Raw genomic sequence first — 21,365 nt, forward strand, 5'->3', positions numbered from 1 at the left:
TGAACTTGAGCGTGCATAACAATTCACCCCCTCAAAGTCAATACTTTGTAGAGCCACCTTTTACAGCTGCAAGTCTCTTGGGGTATGTCTCTATAATCTTGGCACATCTAGCCACTGGGTTTTTTTCCCGTTCTACAAGGCAAAACTGCTCCACCTCCTTCAAGCTGGATGGGTTCCGCTGGTGTACAGCAATCTTTAAGTCATACCACAGATTCTCAATTGGATTGAGGTATGGGCTTTGACTAGACCATTCCAAACCATTTAAATGTTTCTCCTTATTAAACCACTCAAGTGTTGTTTTAGCAGTATCTTAGGGTCATTGTCCTGCTGGAAGGTGAACATCCGTCCCAGTCTTAATTCTCTGGAAGACTGAAATAGGTTTTACTCAAGAATTTCCCTGTATTTAGCGCCATCCTTCAATTCTGACCAGTTTCCCAGTCCTTGACGATTAAAAACAACCCCACAGCATAATGCTGCCACCACCATAATTCACTGTGGGGGTGGTGTTCTCGGGGTGATGAGAGGTGTTGGGTTTGCGCAGACATAGCGTTTTCCTTGATGGCCAAAAAGCAAAATGCTTGTCTCATCTGACCACAGTACATTCTTCCATATGTTTGGTGAGTCTCCCACATGCCTTTTGGTGAACACCAAACGTGTTTGCTTATTTTTTTCTTGAAATTGCTTTTTTCTGGACACTCTTCCATAAAGCCCAGCTCTGTGGACTGTACGGCTTAAAGTGGTCCTGTGGAAAGATACTCCAACCTCCACTGTGGAGATTTGCATCTCCTTCAGGGTTATCTTTGCTCTCTTTGTTGCCTTTCTGATTAATGCCCTCCTTGCCTGTTCTGTGACTTTTGGTGGGCGGCCCTTTCTTGGCAGGTTTGCTGTGGTGCCATATTCTTTCCATTTTTTAATAATGGATTTAATGGTACTCCGTGGGATGTTAAAAGTTTCTGATATTTTTTTCTAACCCAACCCTGATCTGTACTTCTCCCCCACTTTGTCCCTGACCTGTTTGGAGAGTTCCTTGGTCTTCATGGTGTCGCTTGCTTGGTGGTGCCCCTTGCTTAGTGGTGTTGTAGTATCTGGGGCCTTTCAGAACAGGTGTGTATATATATATATACTGAGATCATGGGACAGGTCATATGACACTTAAATTGCACACAGGTGGACTTTATTTATCTAATTATGTGACTTTTGAAGGTAATTGGTTGCACCAGATCTTGTTTAGGGGCTTCATAGCAAAGTGGGTGAATACATAGGCATGCACCACTTTTCTGTTGTTTTCTTTTAAATTAGTTTTTAAAACATGTTATTTTTTTCAGTTCCCTTCACCAATTTTTTAAAAAAATTTTGTGAATTTTATTTTTTGTGAATTTTCTCCCTTTTTCTCCCCAATTTCGTGGTCCAATTGTTGTAGTAGCTACTATCTTGTCTCATTGCTACAACTCCCGTACGGGCTCGGGAGAGACGAAGGTTGAAAGTCATGCGTCCTCCGATACACAACACAACCAAGCCGCACTGCTTCTTAACACAGCGCGCATCCAACCCGGAAGCCAGCCGCACCTATGTGTCGGAGGAAACACCATGTACCTGGCCACCTTGGTTAGCGCGCACTGCGCCCGGCCCGCCACAGGGGTCGCTGGTGCGCGATGAGACAAGGACTTCCCTACCGACCAAGCCCTCCCTAACCCGAACGACGCTAGGCCAATTGTGCGTCGCCCCACGGACCTCCCGGTCGCGGCCGGTTACCACTGCGCCACCCGGGAGGCTCACTTCACCAATTTTGACTATTTTGTGTATGTCCATTACATGAAATCCAAATAAAAATTAATTTAAATGACAGGTTGTAATGCAACAAAATAGGAAAAATGCTAAGGGGGATGAATACTTTTGCAAGTGTCTGTGTATAATTTCAGCAAAAAAAGAAATACCCCCTTTTCAGGACCCTGTCTTTCAAAGACAATTCATAAAAATCCAAATAACTTTACAGATCTTCATTGAAAAGGGTTTAAACACTGTTTCCCATGCTTGTTCAATGAACCATAAATTTTTTTATGAACATGCACCTGTGGAACGGTCGTTAAGACACTAACAGCTAACAGACGGTAGGCAATTAAGGTCACAGTTATGAAAACTTAGGACACTAAAGAGGCATTTCTACTGACTCTGAAAAACACCAAAAGAAAGATGCCCAGGGTCCCTGCTCATCTGCTTGATCGTGTCTTAGGCATGCTGCAAGGAGGCATGAGGACTGCACATGTGACCAGGACAAAACATTGCAATGTCCGTACTGTGAGATGCCTAAGACAGCACTACAGGGAGACAGGGCGGACAGCTGATCGTCCTCGCAGTGGTATCAACACAGTATATGTGTATCACAGTGTATATGTATGTATCAACACAACACCTGCACAGTTTCGGGACATCCGAACATTACACCTGCGGGACAGGTATAGGATGGCAACAACAACTGCCTGAGTTACACCAGGAACGCACAATCCCTCCATCAGTGCTCAGACTGTCCGCAATAGGCTGAGAGAGGCTGGACTGAGGGCTTGTAGGCCTGTTGTAAGGCAGGTCCTCACCAGACATCACCGGCAACAACGTCACCCATGGGCACAAACCCACCGATGGACCAGACAGGACGGGCAAAAAGTGCTGTTAACTGATGAGTCACGGTTTTGTCTCACCAGGGGTGATGGTCGGATTCGCATTTATTGTCAAAGGAATGAGCGTTACACCGAGGCATGGAGCGGGATCGATTTGGAAGTGGAGGGTCTGTCATGCGGTGTGTCACAGCATAATCGGACTGAGCTTGTTGTCATTGCAGGCAATCTCAACTCTGTGCATTACAGGGAAGACATCCTCCTCCCTCATGTGGTACCCTTCCTGCAGGCTCAACCTGATATGTCCCTCCAGCATGACAATGCCACCAGCCATACTGCTCGTTCTGTGCGTGATTTCCTACAAGACAGGAATGTCAGTGTTCTGCCATGGCCAGCGAACAGCCCGAATCTCAATCCCATTGAGCACGTCTGGGACTTGTTGGATCGGAGGGTAAGGGCTAGGGCCATTCCCCCCAGAAATGTCCGGGAACTTGCAGGTGCCTTGGTGTAAGAGTGCGGTAACATTTCACAGTAAGAACTGGCAAATCTGGTGCAGTCCATGAGGAGGAGATGCACTGCAGAACTTGATGCAGCTATACTGATGGTTACTTTTGATTTTTACCCACACCTTTGTTCAAGGACACATTCTTCCATTTCTGTTATCACGTCTGTGGAACTTGTTTAGTTAATGTCTCAGTTGTTGATTCTTGTTATGTTCATACAAATATTTACACATAAAATTTGCTGAAAATAAACACAGTTGACATTGAGTACGTTTCTTTTTTTGGCTCTGGCTGGGCCACTCAAGGACATTGAGACTTGTCCCGAAGCCACTCTTGCGTTGTCTTGGCTGTATGGTAGTCTCCCAGTCCCATCCATTGAAAAACATCCCCAAAACATGATGCTGCCACCACCATGCTTCACCATAGGGATTGTGCCAGGTTTTCCTCCAGACATGACGCTTGGCATTGAGGCCAAAGAGTTCAATCTTGGTTTCATCAGACCAGAGAGTCTTGTTTCTCATGGTCAGAGTCCTTTAGGTGCCTTTTGGAAAACTCCAAGCGGACTGTCATGCCTTTTACTGAGGAGTGGCTTCTGTCTGGCCACTCTACCATAAAAGGCCTGATTGGTAGAGTACTGCAGAGATGTTTGTCCTTCTGGAAGGTTCTCCGATCTCCACAGAGGAACTCTGGTACTCTGTCAGAGTGACCATCAGGTTCTTGGTCACCTCCCCAATTGCTCAGTTTGGCCAGGCGGCCAGCTCTGGCTTGGTTTTGGCTTGGTTTTTGCTCTGACATGCACTGTCAACTGTGTGTGTGTGTGTGTGTGTGTGTGTGTGTGTGCCTTTCCAAATAATTTCCAATCAATTGAATTTACCACAAGTGGAAGTTACCTTGCCAGCTACATCAATCAACTAAAGAGTAGCCAGTTTCTGCTCTGCTTTCTATTACAACTCTGTGAAAGAGCGCAACTCATACACACTGATTTATGCTCAACTCTCTCATGCTGGTCCAGCTAGCCTTCCAGAAGCTTTGCCTTCACACAGCCTGTCAGCCCGCTCTATGTTGTCCACGTGGTCTGTCTGAACACTCCAAACAGCCTACACGACCGCTCTGAGGCGTCCGCATGGTCCTAAGGCACACCGTAGCTGCTTTATGTATCGCAATGTAATGATCAAACTAGAGGGGACAAAAATGCAATTTCAGAATGTGGGGTGGGATATGTCCCCCTGTCCCCAGTGAAAGTTGCGTCCCTGTGTGAAGTCATGAGCTGGTTTTCTCCCCAGTGGTAAGTCGTTCCCCGTATGGAACATTTCTAATATAGGTTATTTTTGCTTTAGTATGCTATCACATTGCATAAAAAATGGGATGGCTAATTTGATTGGGGTGGGTAATGTTCCGTATTCTGTCAGTACGGCGTATTCACAATTGGTGTCTTATTTTCCCTTTTGACCTTACTCATTTACTCACTGTGTTCACAGTTTCCTTTCTCTCACTTGTTTATCTTCACTCATTCATTCTCACTCAGACATTAAGTGCTTGGCGCTGGAAGCGGACACATTCTGTATCCAAGACGACCTAAGTTAGTCTCAGCAGGTATGTGGGTGTTATTGCGAGAGCCAGAAAGAGGGAAGGAGAGAGAGAAAGTGAAAAAAATAAGGCTAAAGGATATTCCAATTGAGACAGCGGAGATGGAGATGGAGAAGTAAAGAAACTAGGGACAGAGAAGAAATGGAAAAGTAAAGTGGAAAGAGGGAGAAAGAAAAGAAAATACCAGTAAGGAGAGGAAGTCAAATACGAAGAGATAGAAGGTAGAAAATGAAAAAAGGATGAGAGTAATGGAAAAAAAAGTTAAAGCTGTGGTTTGAAGAGTGGTGAGATGGTGGAAGACAGGATGGGGTGAATGGAAAAAAGAGGAGAGGGATGGAGGGAAATAGCATGCAGGTTATTGCCTGCCATAAAGAATGAAACAGGTAAGTGTTGTAAGGTGTGTACTGTGAACCCCAGGAAAACCAGTGAGTCATAGCAGCACAGACGGAGCTAACAACATTACTGCTCAGAGACCAGACAAGATTACAGCTGCTGCTGGTTTGAACACACACACTGTTAGTGAGCATTTCTCCTTTGCCAAGATAATCCATCCAGCTGACAGGTGTGGCATATCAAGAAGATGATTAAACAGCATAATCATTACACAGGTGTACCTTGTGCGGAGGACAATAAACGTCCACTCTAAAATGTGCAGTTTTGTCACCCAACACAATACCACAGATGTCTCAAGTTTTGAGGGAGTGTGCAATTGGCATACTGACTGCAGGAATGTCCACCAGAGCTGTTGACAGAGAATGTAATGTTAATTACTCTGCTATAAGATGCCTCAAACATTGTTTTAGAGAATTTGGCAGTACATCCAACCGGCCTCACAGCAGTAGACCATGTGTAACCACACCAGCCCAGGACCTCCACATCTGGCTTCTTCACCTGCGGGATGGTCTGAGACGAGCCAGACAGCTGATGAAACTGGGTTTGCATAAGCAAAGAATTTCTGCACAAACTGTCAGAAACCGCCTCAGGGAAGCTCATCTGCATGCTCACCGTTCTCACCAGGGTCTTGACCTGGCTGCAGTTCGCATCGTAACCGACTTCAGTGGGAAAACATTCCACAGGCCACAATCAACAGCCTGATCAACTCTATATGAAGGAGATGTGTCATGCTGGATGAGGCAAATGGTGGTCAGACCAGATACTGACTGGTTTTCTGATCCCTTACTGATCGCCCTTACTTTAAAAAAAAAAAGGTATCTGTGACCAGCAGATGCATATCTGTATTCCCAGTCGTGAAATCCATAGGCCTAATTTATTTATTTAAATTGACTGAGTTCCGTATGACCTGTAACTAAGTGAAATCTTTGAAATTGTTGCGTGATGATGAGTTTATTTTTGTTAATGTACAGTACCAGTCAGAAGTTTGGACACACCTACTCATTCAAGGGTTTTCCTACATTTTGACAATGTTCTACATTTTAGAATTGGAAAGACATAAAAACTATGAAATAACACATATGGAATAATGTAGTAACCAAAAAAGTGCTAAACAAATCAATATATATTTGAGATTCTTCAAAGTTGCTACCCTTTGCCTTGATGACAGCTTTGCACGCTCTTGGCGTTCTCTCAACCAGCTTCATGAGGAATGCTTTTCCAACAGTCTTGGAGGAGTTCCCACATGCTGAGCACTTGTTGGCTTCTTTTCCTTCACTCTACGCTCCAACTCATCGCAAACCATCACAATTGGGTTGAGGTCGGATGATTTTGGAAGCCAGGTCATCTGATGCAGCAATCCATCACTCTCCTTCAAAGTCAAATAGCCCTTACACAGCCTAGAGGTGTGTTTTGGGACATTGTCCTGTTGAAAAGCAAATGATAGTTCCACTAAGCACAAACCAGATGGGATGGCGTATCGCTTCAGAATGCTGTGGTAGCCATGCTGGTTAAGTGTGCCTTGAATTCTAAATACATCACTGACAGTGTCACCAGCAAACACCATCTCACCTACCTCTATCTCCATGCTTCATGGTGGGAACCACACATGCGGCAATCATCCGTTCACCTACTCTGCGTCTCACAAAGACACGGGGGCTGGAACCAAAAATCTGAAATTTGGACTCATCAGACCAAAGGACAGATTTCCACCGGTCTAATGTCCATTGCTCGTGTTTCAAGCAAGTCTGTTCTTCTTATTGGTGTCCTTTTAGTAGTTGTTTCTTTGCAGCAATTTGACCATGAAGGCCTGATTCACGCAGTCTCCTCTGAACAGTGGATGTTGAGATGTGTCTGTTACTTGAACTATGTGAAGCATTTATTTGGACTGCAATTTCTGAGGCTGGTAACGAATGAACTTATCCTCTGCAGCAGAGGAAATTCTGGGTCTTTCTTTCTTGTGGCGGTCCTCATGAGAGACAGCTTCAACATAGTGCTTGATGGTTTTTGAGACTGCACTTGAAATGTTCAAAGTTCTTGAAATGTTCAGCATTGACTGACCTTCATGTCTTAAAGTAATGATAGACTGTCGTTTCTCTTTGCTTAATTGAGCTGTTCTTGCCATAATATGGACTTGGTCTTTTTACCAAATAGGGCTATATTCTGTATACCCCCCTACCTTGTCACAACACAACTGATTGGTTACTTTGAAGAATCTCAAATATAAAATATATTTAGATTTTTTTATTTTTTATGTTTGGTTACTACATGATTCCTTGTGTTATTTCATAGTTTGATGTCTTCACTATTATTCTACAATGTAGAATATAGTCAAAATGAAGAAAAATCTTGGAATAAGTTGGTGCTTCCAAAATTTTGATTGGTGCTGTATGTTTGCATGAACATGCTCTCACACATGCGAACACACACAGACAGCGGCAGGTAGCCTAGTGGTTAATTATATAAAGAAGGTCACTGGTTCGAATCCCCAAGCCGACTAGATTAAAAATCTCTGTGCCCTTGAGCAAGGCACTTAACCCTAATTGCTCTTGTTAGACGCTCTAAGAGCGTCTGCTAAATGACTATTTTTTTATGTAAACCGTGACAAACACACACATCTCGCAAAACACCATCTCACACATGATGACTAGAGAACAGAAGGGAATTTTAGAACACAGCTGGGCCGTGGGCGAGATGATGCAACACACACAAAGTGTTTCTCACTGCTTGTAAGCTGTGTGCGCTTGTGTGTTAGACTGTGAAGGTGTTGATTGGAGAGTGTGTACTGTAGTGTGCTAAAAACACGCATGTTGCTCTGTCGCCATCCTGCGCCACACAATATTCAATGTATTGCTATGTCTGCTCCTCTCTGTCCCAAATCCACCCCTACACGTCCACTTCAAGGACCCTGTTCCATTACATGTGCTATCTGCGTATTAATGATATACACCCCATGTCATCAACATTACAACCTGTTCCCCTATACAATGGCACACACAGGCCGTACTATAGAGGAGGAGGAAAGTGGAGGGACAAATGGGGAGAGTAATAATGCTTTAGATGAGAAGGAAAAGAAAGAGGGAGGAAGAGGGGGATACAGAAATTCAGAATTCTCTCTTTCATCTGACAGAATCTTGTAGTGTAGTAAAGTAGCATTAGTGTGGTTTAGTACGTTGGTGAGATGAGAGAAGACTGAATAATATGACAGGGGAGCAGAGCAGGACTAATGTTAGGACAGTGTGGCGTGTCTGATGTGACAGTCCTTAAAGTAGAGAACTAGAGGACCCCTCCTGCTAGACATCTCCTCTTTGAGAGTAGAGAAATAAGGAAAGGAGTGAGTCGAGGGAAATAGGGGGGGATGGTAGAGGTATTATGGGGGGGGGGGTGTATGGGAGAAAGAGCTGTGTGAATTAAACAGCCCCCATGTAAAAGGAGACTAGAGGTGTCTGTGCAAAAGTGAACATCGAATGGGTACTTGTGGGTGTAGGGGGTTACATTGTATTGTGGTCCTGACTCCAAGGTGGGTAATGTAGTTTTAACAATGCTACACTTCTCTCCTCAGTCTGTAAGATGTGTTGGTTTGTTTATATTGTAGTTCTGACTGACTTGACTCACTGGTACTGTAATAGTAAGTGTTGTTGTCGTCTAACAGTGTGCACCTGTATCTCTCTTCCCTCCAGTCTGTACGGTGCGCTGTCAGAAGTTCCTCATCTCTCGTGTTGGTGAAGACTGGATCTTCCTCATCCTCCTGGGTCTATTCATGGCTCTGGTCAGCTGGGTGGTCGACTTCGCTATTGCCATCTGTCTACAAGGTGAGGGCTTTGGGGAGGTGAGGGCTTTGGGGAGGAGGTAGACTGCTTGGTCTACTGATGGCTCTAGTCAGCTGTACTGTCCCTCTGTCTGAATCATTTAATCTGACACATTTCCTGCATGCAGCTAAAGAAGACATTAAGCCACACTCAAGATAATCTCAGACACTGTGGTTCACGCACACACACCCATCAAACCAGGGTGTGTGTTCATGATGAGCTGCAGTGCAGATTACTGTCTACCAGGGCTGCATGCAAGTCCGTGTGTGTATGATTAGCTTAAATGTGGTTTAATTTAATCTTTGCAGCATTAAAATGTGTTTGTGTGTGTGAGTGTTCAGAAGGTGTGTGGGTGTCAATGTGCTTTATCTTGAGTCAAGCACAAATTTACACACATTGCTGCAGTGTGTGTGTGTGTGTCAGATGGTAGACTGCATGTAGAGAAAGTGAAGAGGGGAGAGGAGTGAGTCATCTAGAAGCAAGACGCTCATCCAGACAAATCCCCCCCCTTTCTACACACACACACACACTTTTGATCTCTCCATGTAAAGCAGTCATTTTTAGGAGAGAAGTCCTGCGGGTTCTACTTTTGTCAAATGTTTTGTCTCTGTACTCATGAGTAGGGCTGGGAATTGCCAGGGACCTCACAATATGATATTATCAGGATACTGCCAATACAATATGTATTGCAGTTCTCATGATGAATATATTTTATCATGATTTATATATTGGATATACAGTGCCTTGCGAAAGTATTCGGCCCCCTTGAACTTTGCGACCTTTTGCCACATTTCAGGCTTCAAACATAAAGATATAAAACTGTATTTTTTTGTGAAGAATCAACAACAAGTGGGACACAATCATGAAGTGGAACGACATTTATTGGATATTTCAAACTTTTTTTAACAAATCAAAAACTGAAAAATTGGGCGTGCAAAATTATTCAGCCCCTTTAAGTTAATACTTTGTAGCGCCACCTTTTGCTGCGATTACAGCTGTAAGTCGCTTGGGGTATGTCTCTATCAGTTTTGCACATCGAGAGACTGACATTTTTTCCCATTCCTCCTTGCAAAACAGCTCGAGCTCAGTGAGGTTGGATGGAGAGCATTTGTGAACAGCAGTTTTCAGTTCTTTCCACAGATTCTCGATTGGATTCAGGTCTGGACTTTGACTTGGCTATTCTAACACCTGGATATGTTTATTTTTGAACCATTCCATTGTAGATTTTGCTTTATGTTTTGGATCATTGTCTTGTTGGAAGACAAATCTCCGTCCCAGTCTCAGGTCTTTTGCAGACTCCATCAGGTGTTCTTCCAGAATGGTCCTGTATTTGGCTCCATCCATCTTCCCATCAATTTTAACCATCTTCCCTGTCCCTGCTGAAGAAAAGCAGGCCCAAACCATGATGCTGCCACCACCATGTTTGACAGTGGGGATGGTGTGTTCAGCTGTGTTGCTTTTACGCCAAACATAACGATTTGCATTGTTGCCAAAAAGTTCAATTTTGGTTTCATCTGACCAGAGCACCTTCTTCCACATGTTTGGTGTGTCTCCCAGGTGGCTTGTGGCAAACTTTTAATGACACTTTTTATGGATATCTTTAAGAAATGGCTTTCTTCTTGCCACTCTTCCATAAAGGCCAGATTTGTGCAATATACGACTGATTGTTGTCCTATGGACAGAGTCTCCCACCTCAGCTGTAGATCTCTGCAGTTCATCCAGAGTGATCATGGGCCTCTTGGCTGCATCTCTGATCAGTCTTCTCCTTGTATGAGCTGAAAGTTTAGAGGGACGGCCAGGTCTTGGTAGATTTGCAGTGGTCTGATACTCCTTCCATTTCAATATTATCGCTTGCACAGTGCTCCTTGGGATGTTTAAAGCTTGGGAAATCTTTTTGTATCCAAATCCGGCTTTAAACTTCTTCACAACAGTATCTCGGACCTGCCTGGTGTGTTCCTTGTTCTTAATGATGCTCTCTGCGCTTTTAACGGACCTCTGAGACTATCACAGTGCAGGTGCATTTATACGGAGACTTGATTACACACAGGTGGATTGTATTTATCATCATTAGTCATTTAGGTCAACATTGGATCATTCAGAGATCCTCACTGAACTTCTGGAGAGAGTTTGCTGCACTGAAAGTAAAGGGGCTGAATAATTTTGCACGCCCAATTTTTCAGTTTTTGATTTGTTAAAAAGGTTTGAAATATCCAATAAATGTCGTTCCACTTCATGATTGTGTCCCACTTGTTGTTGATTCTTCACAAAAAAATACAGTTTTATATCTTTATGTTTGAAGCCTGAAATGTGGCAAAAGGTTGCAAAGTTCAAGGGGGCCGAATACTTTCGCAAGGCACTGTAGTTTAACTTTCTGATTGACATCAATTTGATATTGGTGTGTTTGTGTGTGTGTCCATAGCACAGAAGTGGATGTACGGAGGCCTGGAGAGTAATGTGTTTCTCCAGTACCTAGCCTGGGTCACCTACCCTGTGGTGCTCATCACCTTCTCAGCTGGCTTCACACAGATACTGGCCCCACAGGCCGTAGGTAAGACACACACATACACTGACTGACTGACTGCATCAGAGCACCATAACCCCCTCTCCCCCTCTAGGTTCAGGTATCCCAGAGATGAAGACCATTCTGAGGGGTGTAGTGCTGAAAGAATACCTCACCTTTAAAACCTTTGTTGCCAAAGTCATCGGTCTCACCTGTGCCCTGGGCAGTGGCATGCCTCTGGGCAAGGAGGTAACACTCACACACACACAGTACACACACACACGTGCACACGCGCTCGGTTAACATTCTTCTCACCTCTCTGTCTTTTGACGCACACATATCCTCTTCTCACAGTCAAGCTTGTGTGAGTTTGGGTAGTTGTCTGTTCCAGTAGTTGTCTGTTCCAGGAGTTCCACTAGTTATGCAGACACACACACCATTTGACAGCTAGCAGACGCAATATGGCATAAAGACTCCTAAAATCAATCAATATATCTGTAATTCATAGGACAAGGGGTTCTAACAGTGAAGCACACAGAGGGTTGTGGTTACACATGTCCTGTGTCCCTGTCATACAGCCACACACGTTGCACTCAGGCCACCCTGTTGGTCACAGTGGAGAGGTAAAACAGGGGAGGGGGATAAGAGGGAGTAAAGAAGAGGAGAGGGGGATGAAGGAGGGTGGAAAGAAGAGGAGAGGGGGGTGGGGAGGAGAGGGGGATGAAGGAGGGTGGAGAGGATAGGGGAATGAAGGAAGGTGGAGAGGAGACGGGGATAAAGGAGGGTAGAGGGGGATGAAGGAGGGTGGAGAGGGGGTTGGAAGAATACAACAGAATTTAAATCTTCTTAGAAAAGTCTTGAGATTAATCAATGATACACTGAAGTTTTTAGGAAATCATTCACAAGTGATTCTTTCTCCCTCTCTCTCTAGGGTCCGTTTGTTCACATTGCCAGTCTGTGTGCTGCACTCCTCAGCAAATTCATGTCTCTGTTTGGTGGAATCTACGAGGTAAATCACACTTGGACACACACAAGTTACCACATTGGTATCAATGTGATCTTTCAGAAAGGAAAAACTATGCAGAAATATGTTAAACCATTCATTAAGAAATTAATAATGCAAGTCTTGGTGATATATACTCTGCTGCTTCAGGGTAGCTTAATATACACTGAAAAAAATATAAATGTAACATGTGAAGTGTTGGTCCCATTTTTCATAAGCTGAAATAAAAGATCCCAGAATTTTTCCGTACGCACAAAAAGCTTATTTCGCTCAAATCTGGTGAAGAAATTTGTTTACATCCCTGTTAGTGAGCTTTTCTCCTTTGCCAAGATAATCCATCCACCTGACAGATGTGGCATATCAAGAAGCTGATTAAACAACATAATCATTACACAGGTGTACCTTGTGCTGGGGACAATAAAAGGCCACTCTAAAATGTGAAGTTTTGTCACACAACACAATGCCACAGATGTTTCAAGTTTTTAGGGAGCGTGCAATTGTTATGCTGACTGCAGGAATGTCCACCAGAACAGTTGTCAGAGAATGTAATGTTCATGTCTCTACCATATGCCGCCTCCAACGTCGTTTTAGAGAATTTGGCACTACGTCCAACCAGCCTCTCAACATCAAACCATGTCATGTGTATGGCGTCGTGTGGGAAAGCGGTTTGCTGATGTCAAAGTTGTGAACAGAATGCCCCAAGGTATCGGTGGGGTTAGTGTATGGGCAGGCGTAAGCTACCGACAGCGAACACAATTGTGTTTTAACGATGGCAATTTGAATGCAGAGATACCATGACTAGATCCTGAGGCCCCTTGTTCACACGCTATCACCTCATGTTTCAGCATGATAAAGCACGGCCACATGTCACAAGGATCTGTACAGAATTCCTGCAAGCTGAACATGTCCCTGTTCTGCATACTCACCAGACATGTCACCCATTGAACATCTTCCAGATGCTCTGGATCAAGATGTACGACAACGTGTTTCAGTTCCCGCCAGTATCCAGCAACTTCACACAGCCATTGAAGAGGAGTGAGACAACATTCCACAGGCCACAATCAACAGCCTGATCAATTCTGTGCAAAGGAGACGTGTCGCGCTACATGAGGCAAATGGTGGTCACACCAGATACTGACTGGTTTTCTGATCCACGCCCCTACATTTTTCTAAGGTTTCTGTGACCAACAGATGCATATCTGTATTCCCAGTCATGTGATATCCATAGATTACGACCTTATACATGTATTTCAATTGACTGATTTCCTTAAATGAACTGTAACTCAGTCAAATCTTTGAAGTTGTATTTTTGTTCAGTATATGAAATGAACTCCAAGCAGTGAGAGCGCTAAACTATAACAGTCCCCCCCCAAGAACCCTACTGCAGAATGCCTAGTTTAGATATTAGCAAATAGACCAGCTAAAGACATCCTACCATTTACAAGACTGTATACTATGTGTGAATATGAACCATGTGTAGCGTGATTTGTGCAACGTATGTCTTATATTTTCTATATGACGCACCACCGGGTAGCCTCGTTTGAGGCAGTATGAGCTGTCATCTTGGTATATGAGAATATGCTACCTAACTAGCAACCGTAAGCAGTACGAACCCAGCTGCCTTGGAGACGCACCGCCAGGTGCTCTCACTGAAAGTAAATTCATAATCATCTGGCGGGTCTTCATAAAATATATCCTTATCTAACAAGCAACCTTAAGAAATATGACCCGGCCAACCACCTGTAGCTATATGCAATATATTTTATATCAAGTAGCCAGCAAAGATGGCAACATGTAGGCTATTGACCACGGCTGACGCCATTATAGCAAACTTAATGAGGCATGGTACTGGCAGGTAAACTCATCACTGTTTAGCAGCTCTCAATAGACCAACTAAGGTCATTCTCCCTTACATGACCGTCTACTAGGCCTGTGTGTTAATACTAACTGTGTAGCATGAGCTAATGCAGCAGTATGTCTATTTTCCATATTACGCATCGCCGGGTACCCCGATGAGGTAAGATGAGCTGTCATCTTGGTACATGGAAAATATTCTACCCATCTAACTAGGCAACCGTAAGTTGTATGAACCCACCTGCCATGAAAGTAGCCAACCACCTGCAATATAAATGCACTGCCAGGGGGCTTCGCTGAGGCAGGATGAGCTGTCATCTTGGTATATGAGGATATTCTACATATGCAACATAGCTACTGGACCATACGGCTGTTAAAGGAATTTCATTCCTATATGTTCATCAACCAATTCAATTAAAATACTCTGCCCATTTCTAAGAATTTGTAAGATACTTATTTGCATAAAATGGACATAGACCAGTCTCAAAATCAATCAATAGCGTTTATTCTCGAGAGTACTGATCATAATATGTATCATAAAATAAAATGTACATTGGTTTATATACATCACATTTCATCATAGCGTTTTGAATGCTGCTCCTCCTCTCCGATACAATGGCAATATAGTTCACAAGGCTTCCCACATTGTCTGCCACCTGTTAAACAATCTACTACAAGCCCAAGGTCTCTCCCCTCCCTGGGTAGAGACAGAATGTCCTGTAAGTAGTAACACAGCATTCCAGCCAGTCTGACGATAGCTCCATTAGTTTCTAACAAGGAACAGAAAGTCCTTGTTCTAGTTCTTGACTAAAATTACACACATTATATTCAGTATTATGATTATAATAAGATTCATACATCCATACAGTAACATAGTAGTATTCTGTTTAGTTATAGTTTGAAATTAAATGTACACATCATTTAGTCATTATTCATCAAAATCCCATAACGGCTGACACAATCATGATCATATAGCAATACTGCAGGAATTCATGTAGAATCAAATGTAACGTCACAGCAGCAGATGGTCATGTGCCCACAGTGGTGACTAAGGAACCAGAGCCGTGATGAGTTCCAGTACTTTGTCATTGGTTGCCAGCATCAATGTTGAACAGAGGTTTGCCAGGTGCCATCCGTGCTCAGCATTTAGATATCATAACATGAAAGGGAGGACGAGGCAGTGTCAGTTCTGGTGATGACGACTGATTTTCCATGCTAATTCTTTCATCCAGGGGTAGATGGGAGTATGGTTAATATCAGTGTCCATAATGCAAACAGATCACGCAAGATTAAAGGGAAGGATGATTTGGTGTGTTTCAGAATGAAGAACCCATAAAAGCCATCATTCGGACCGCGTAATATAAACACATTGTTGCCTTAACTTGGACTCAAACCTGTGCTATTGAGAGAGAGGAGAGATGCTCTTTGATGTGCATGTTGGTCACTTCTCCGTAGGCCTTGAGAGTAGTGGACAGATGGATCCTGAGCAGACTATACACTGAATGGTCCTGACACCCGGAATTAACCGAATTCTTGCTTACTGGACCATGATAAAGGCAGGCTGCATTTGCCTGACTGTAATTTGGAATAGAAAAGGCACACATGGTTATATAACAGAAGACATTGTACAGATAGTCTACCTGAGCTAACAGCTATGTCAACATACACTACATAACCAAAAGTATGTGGACACCTGCTTGTCGAACATCTAATTCCAAAATCATGGGCATTAACATAGTTGGTCCCACCTTTGCTGCTATAACAGCCACCACTCTTCTCAAATCAAATCACATGTATTTATATAGCCCTTCTTACATCAGCTGATATCACAAAGTGCTGTACAGAAACCCAGCCTAAAACCCCAAACAGCAAGCAATGCAGGTGTAGAAGCACGGTGGCTAGGAAAAACTCCCTAGAAAGGCCAAAACCTAGGAAGAAACCTAGAGGAACCAGGCTATGACGGGTGGCCAGTCCTCTTCTGGCTGTGCCGGGTGGAGATTATAACAGAACATGGCCAAGATGTTCAAATGTTCATAAATGACCAGCATGGTCAATTTAATAATAATCACAGTAGTTGTCGAGGGTGCAACAAGTCAGCACCTCAGGAGTAAATGTCAGTTTGCATTTCATAGCCGATCATTGAGAGTATCTCTAGCACTCCTGCTGTCTCTAGGGAGTTGAAAACAGCAGGTCTGGGACAGGTAGCACGTCCGGTGAACAGGTCAGGTTTCCATAGCCGCAGGCAGAACAGTTGAAACTGGACCAGCAGCACGGCCAGGTGGACTGGGGACAGCAAGGAGTCATCATGCCAGGTAGTCCTGAGGCATGGTCCTAGGGCTCAGGTCCTCAGAGAGAGAGAAATAAAGAGAGAAAGAGATAATTAGAGAGAGCACACTTAAATTCACACAGGACACCGGACAAGACAGGAGAAGTACTCCAGATATAACAAACTGACCCTAGCCCCGCGACACAAACTACTGCAGCATAAATACTGGAGGCTGAGACCGGAGGGGTCAGGAGACACTGTGGCCCCATCTGATGATACCCCCGGACAGGGCCAAACAGGCAGGATATAACCCCACCCACTTCGCCAAAGCACAGCCCCCACACCTCTAGAGGGATATCTTCAACCACCCACTTACCATCCTGAGACAAGGCCGAGTATAGCCCACAAAGATCTCCGCCACGGCACAACCCAAGGATGGGCGCCAACCCAGACGGGAAGATCACGTCAGTGACTCAACCCACTCAAGTGACGCACCCCTCCTAGGGACGGCATGGAAGAGAACCAGTAAGCCAGTGACTCAGCCCCTGTAATAGGGTTAGATGCAGAGAATCCCAGTGGAAAGAGGGGAACCTGCTAGGGGGAAACAGCAAGGGCAGTTTGTTGCTCCAGAGCCTTTCCGTTCACCTTCACACTCCTGGGCCAGACTACACTCAATCATATGACCTACTGAAGAGATGAGTCTTCAGTAAAGACTTAAAGGTTGAGACCGAGTCTGTGTCTCTCACATGGGTAGGCAGACCATTCCATAAAAACGGAGCTCTATAGGAGAAAGCCCTGCCTCCAGCTGTTTGCTTAGAAATTCTAGGGACAATTAGGAGGCCTGTGTCTTGTGACCGTAGCGTACGTGTAGGTATGTACGGCTGGACCAAATCGGAAAGATGGGTAGGAGCAAGCCCATGTAATGCTTTTTAGGTTAGCAGTAAAACCTTGAAATCTGCCCTTGCCTTAACAGGAAGCCAGTGTAGGGAGGCTAGCACTGGAGTAATATGATCACATTTTTTGGTTCTAGTCAGGATTTTAGCAGCTGTATTTAGCACTAACTGAAGTTTATTTGGTGCTTTATCCGGGTAGCCGGAAATCAGAGCATTGTCTAACCTAGAAGTAACAAAGCATGGATACATTTTTCTGCATCATTTTTGGACAGAAAGTTTCTGATTTTTGCAATGTTACGTAGATGGAAAAAAGCTGTCCTTGAAATGTCTTGATATGTTCGTCAAAAGAGAGATCAGTGTCCAGAGTAACGCCGATGTACTTCACAGTTTTATTTGAGACGACTTTTTAACCGTCAAGATTAATTGTCAGATTCAACAGAAGATTTCTTTGTTTCTTGGGACCTAGAACAAGCATCTCTGTTTTGTCCGAGTTTAAAAGTAGAAAGTTTGCAGCCATCCACTTCCTTATGTCTGAAACACAGGCTTCTAGCGAGGGCAATTTTGGGGCTTCACCATGTACAGCTGTGTATCATCCGCATAGCAGTGAACGTTAACATTATGTTTTCGAATGACATCCCCAAGAGGTAAAATATATAGTGAAAACAATAGTGGTCCTAAAACGGAACCTTGAGGAACACCGAAATGTACAGTTGATTTGTCAGAGGACAAACCATTCACAGAGACAAACTGATATCTTTCCGACAGATAAGATCTAAACCAGGCCAGAACTTGTCCGTGTAGACCAATTTGGGTTTCCAATCTCTCCAAAAGAATGTGGTGATCGATGGTATCAAAAGCAGCACTAAGGTCTAGGAGCACGAGGACAGATGCAGTGCCTTGGTCTGACGCCATTAAAAGGTAATTTACCAACTTCACACGTGCAGTCTCAGTGCTATGATGGGGTCTGAAACCAGACTGAAGCATTTCGTATACATTGTCTTCAGGAAGGCAGTGAGTTGCTGTGCAACAGCTTTTTCTAAAAATGTTGAGAGGAATGGTAGATTCGATATAGGCCGATAGTTGTTTATCTTTTCTGGCTCAAGGTTTGGCTTTTTCAAGAGAGGCTTTATTACTGACACTTTTAGTGAGTTTGGTACACATCCGGGGGATAGAGAGCTGTTTATTATGTTCAACATAGGAGGGCCAAGCACAGGAAGCAGCTCTTTCAGTAGTTTAGTTGGAATAGGGTCCAGTATGCAGCTTGAAGGTTTAGAGACCATGATTATTTTCATCATTGTGTCAAGAGATAGATATAGTACTAAAACACTTGAGTGTCTCTCTTGATCCTAGGTCCTGGCAGAGTTGTGCAGACTTAGGACAAAACTGTTGCCACAAAGTTGGAAGCACAAAATCGTCCTGAATCTCATTGTATGCTTTAGCATTAAGATTTCCCTTCACTGGAACTAAGGGGCCTAGACTGAACCATGAAAAACAGCCCCAGACCATTATTTCTCCTCCACCAAACTTTACAGTTGATGCTATGCATTTGGGCAGGTAGCATTCTCCTGACACTCAGATTCATCCATTGGACTACCAGATGTTTAAGCGTGATTCATCACTCCAGAGAACGTGTTTCCACTGCTCCAGAGTCCAATGGTGGTGAACTTTACACCACTCCAGCCGACGCTTGGCATTGCGCATGGGGATCTTAGGCTTGTGTCCAGCTGCTTGGCCTTAGAAACCCATTTCATGAAGCTCCCGACGAACAGTTATTTTGCTTACGTTGCTTCCAGAGGCAGTTTGGAACTCGGTAGTGAGTGTTGCAACTGAGTGTTGCTACGCACTTCAGCAGTTGGCAGTCCCTTTCTGTGAGTTTGTGTGGCCTACCACTTTGCGGCTGAGCCGTTGTTGTTCCTAGACGTTTCCACTTCACAACAGCACTTTGTTGACTGTGGCAGCTCTAGCAGGGCAGAAATTTGACAAACTGACTTGTTGGAAAGGTGGCATCCTATGTCGGTGCCAAGTTGAAAGTCACTGAGCTCTTCAGTAAGGCCTTTATACTGCCAATGTTTGTCTTTGGAGACTGCATGGCTTTGTGCTCAACTTTTACACTTGTCTGCAACAGGTGTGGCTGAAAAAAATGAATCCACTCATTTTGAAGGGGTGTCCACATAATTTTGTAAATATAGTGTATATGCTGGTAGGCCATGAAGAAGATGGGTGACCTGATAGGAAGAGTAAATAAATCCAATAGATACTGAAATATGCCTGCATATTAGTGTTTGAAACAAGCTCTTAACAGACATTTCCATTGGGGACAATGAATGCTCGATCGCCAACAGCTGATTGCCACGTGGGTGTTTAGCAAGCCCATGGCGTGCTAGGTAATGCTAGTATTAACAGCCAATTCAACACAGCTTGAAGCTATAACAAGCCTTGATTGGTCATCACACCGCGATACAGCGCGAGCTTCCCCATTTAAGGTCCAGGGTGATTAACCGGAATCTGGGAGAAAAAGGTTACACTTAGCAGTAGTAATCATTTTAAAATGAGCTGTACTTCTTTGAAATGTGCCAAATGATGAGACTGACCCGGGAATGTTTAGCCGGCAACAGACTGTCTCCATCTGAGTATCACAAGATATTACGCTGCTCGACAGCTCACATAGCAGTCCACAGCATTTGGCACAGCACAATGGTGGTAGAAATGAGTCATGCTCAGCTTCAGCAATCACAGCAAAGTATACGATGTCTGCGTGCGTTCCAACAATGTACAAGCATGCCTGATAACTTGCGAAACTGACTACTAGTAACTGGCTACTAGTATACTCCAAAGATATGCCTAACCTGATGCATCATGAGTACTACAGCGAGAATGAAGATGACAACAGAAATAATGCAAATGTATCCTGAAAGTATCAGCTTTCAGGTAAGATCCAAGGGCAGACTGTGTTGAAGTAACAATGTTTATTGTGAACAACAGGGGCAGGCAAACAACAGGCCAAGACAGGCAGGGGTTGATAATACAGAATAGTGGGGCCACGGTACAGGACGGTAGGCAGGCCCAGGGTCAGGTCAGGCAGATGTCGGAAATCCAGAGAAGGGCCAAAGGCACAGGACGGCAGGCAAGCTGTCAGGACAGGCAAGGGTCAAAACCAGGAGGGTGAGATAAAAAGAAAAGCAGGAGCTGAGACAAAATGCTGGTTGATTTGAACAAACAAGATGAACTGGCACAGACAGACAGAAAACACAGGTATAAATACCCAGGGGTAAGTGGGGAAGATGAGCGGGTGGAGAGAAGCATAAGGTCAGGTGAAACAGATCAGGGCGTGACCGAAGGGGGGCATTCTGGGATAAACCAGACGACAAAATGGATTGCCCCAGCCAATAGATGCATCACAATAATACACAATTAACATAATACATAAACTGTAAAATCAGCACATATTTAATGAATATATACGAGTGTTCATGTAAAAGCCTCAGCGTGGGTTAAAGATCTGCATAAACGTTCTGTCTGCCATCGTACTGTGATGCTCATTGAAAATGAGTGGAAGGGGTGGCTAGTGTTGCCTCTATGGCACAGTGACCTCACAGTGTGCTCTTGCCAATAGCAATAGTAGCAACCATGCCAACGATTATGTGCAGATGATAAGAGACTTAACACGACATTGTTAGCACTACATTCACCACGCAAGGGGAAGCAGAGCCTAAACATGCATATTGCTCCCACGGATGCAGTATCAGCAACCATGCCATAATGCAACACTGTGTGAAGATAATTAAACAAGAATATTAGAGTTTACAAGCATCACCACATAATTGAATTATGTAAGACACAACAAAATGCAACAGAAGATCAATTAAAAACAGGATCTAATACCTGATACTAGAATGAACCAACCACTACAGTTAGCATACAGTATAATTGCACATGGTAGAATAGTTGTCA

At 44.0% G+C, this 21,365-nt stretch overlaps 1 protein-coding gene across 4 annotated transcripts in view; it reads left to right on the top strand.

The window, feature by feature from the left end:
* LOC110504090 (chloride channel protein 2) overlaps nucleotides 1-21,365 on the top strand; it is a 195,518-nt gene that overhangs the window by 98,768 nt on the left and 75,385 nt on the right. For all 4 annotated transcript variants that reach the window (XR_016491409.1, XR_016491410.1, XM_090218806.1 and 1 more), the window contains exons 3-6: nucleotides 8,770-8,901; nucleotides 11,318-11,446; nucleotides 11,514-11,647; nucleotides 12,330-12,407. Coding sequence is in view for 2 of the 4 variants with exons in the window: in XM_090218806.1 (XP_090074932.1) it covers nucleotides 8,770-8,901; nucleotides 11,318-11,446; nucleotides 11,514-11,647; nucleotides 12,330-12,407 (473 nt within the window). In the remaining 2 variants the exon portion in view is untranslated. The remainder of the gene's footprint in view (nucleotides 1-8,769; nucleotides 8,902-11,317; nucleotides 11,447-11,513; nucleotides 11,648-12,329; nucleotides 12,408-21,365) is intronic.

Source organism: Oncorhynchus mykiss, chromosome 24 (assembly GCF_057628025.1).
Source record: "Oncorhynchus mykiss isolate SJ-2025 chromosome 24, ASM5762802v1, whole genome shotgun sequence".
In the NCBI taxonomy this organism is placed as follows: Eukaryota; Metazoa; Chordata; class Actinopteri; order Salmoniformes; family Salmonidae; genus Oncorhynchus; species Oncorhynchus mykiss.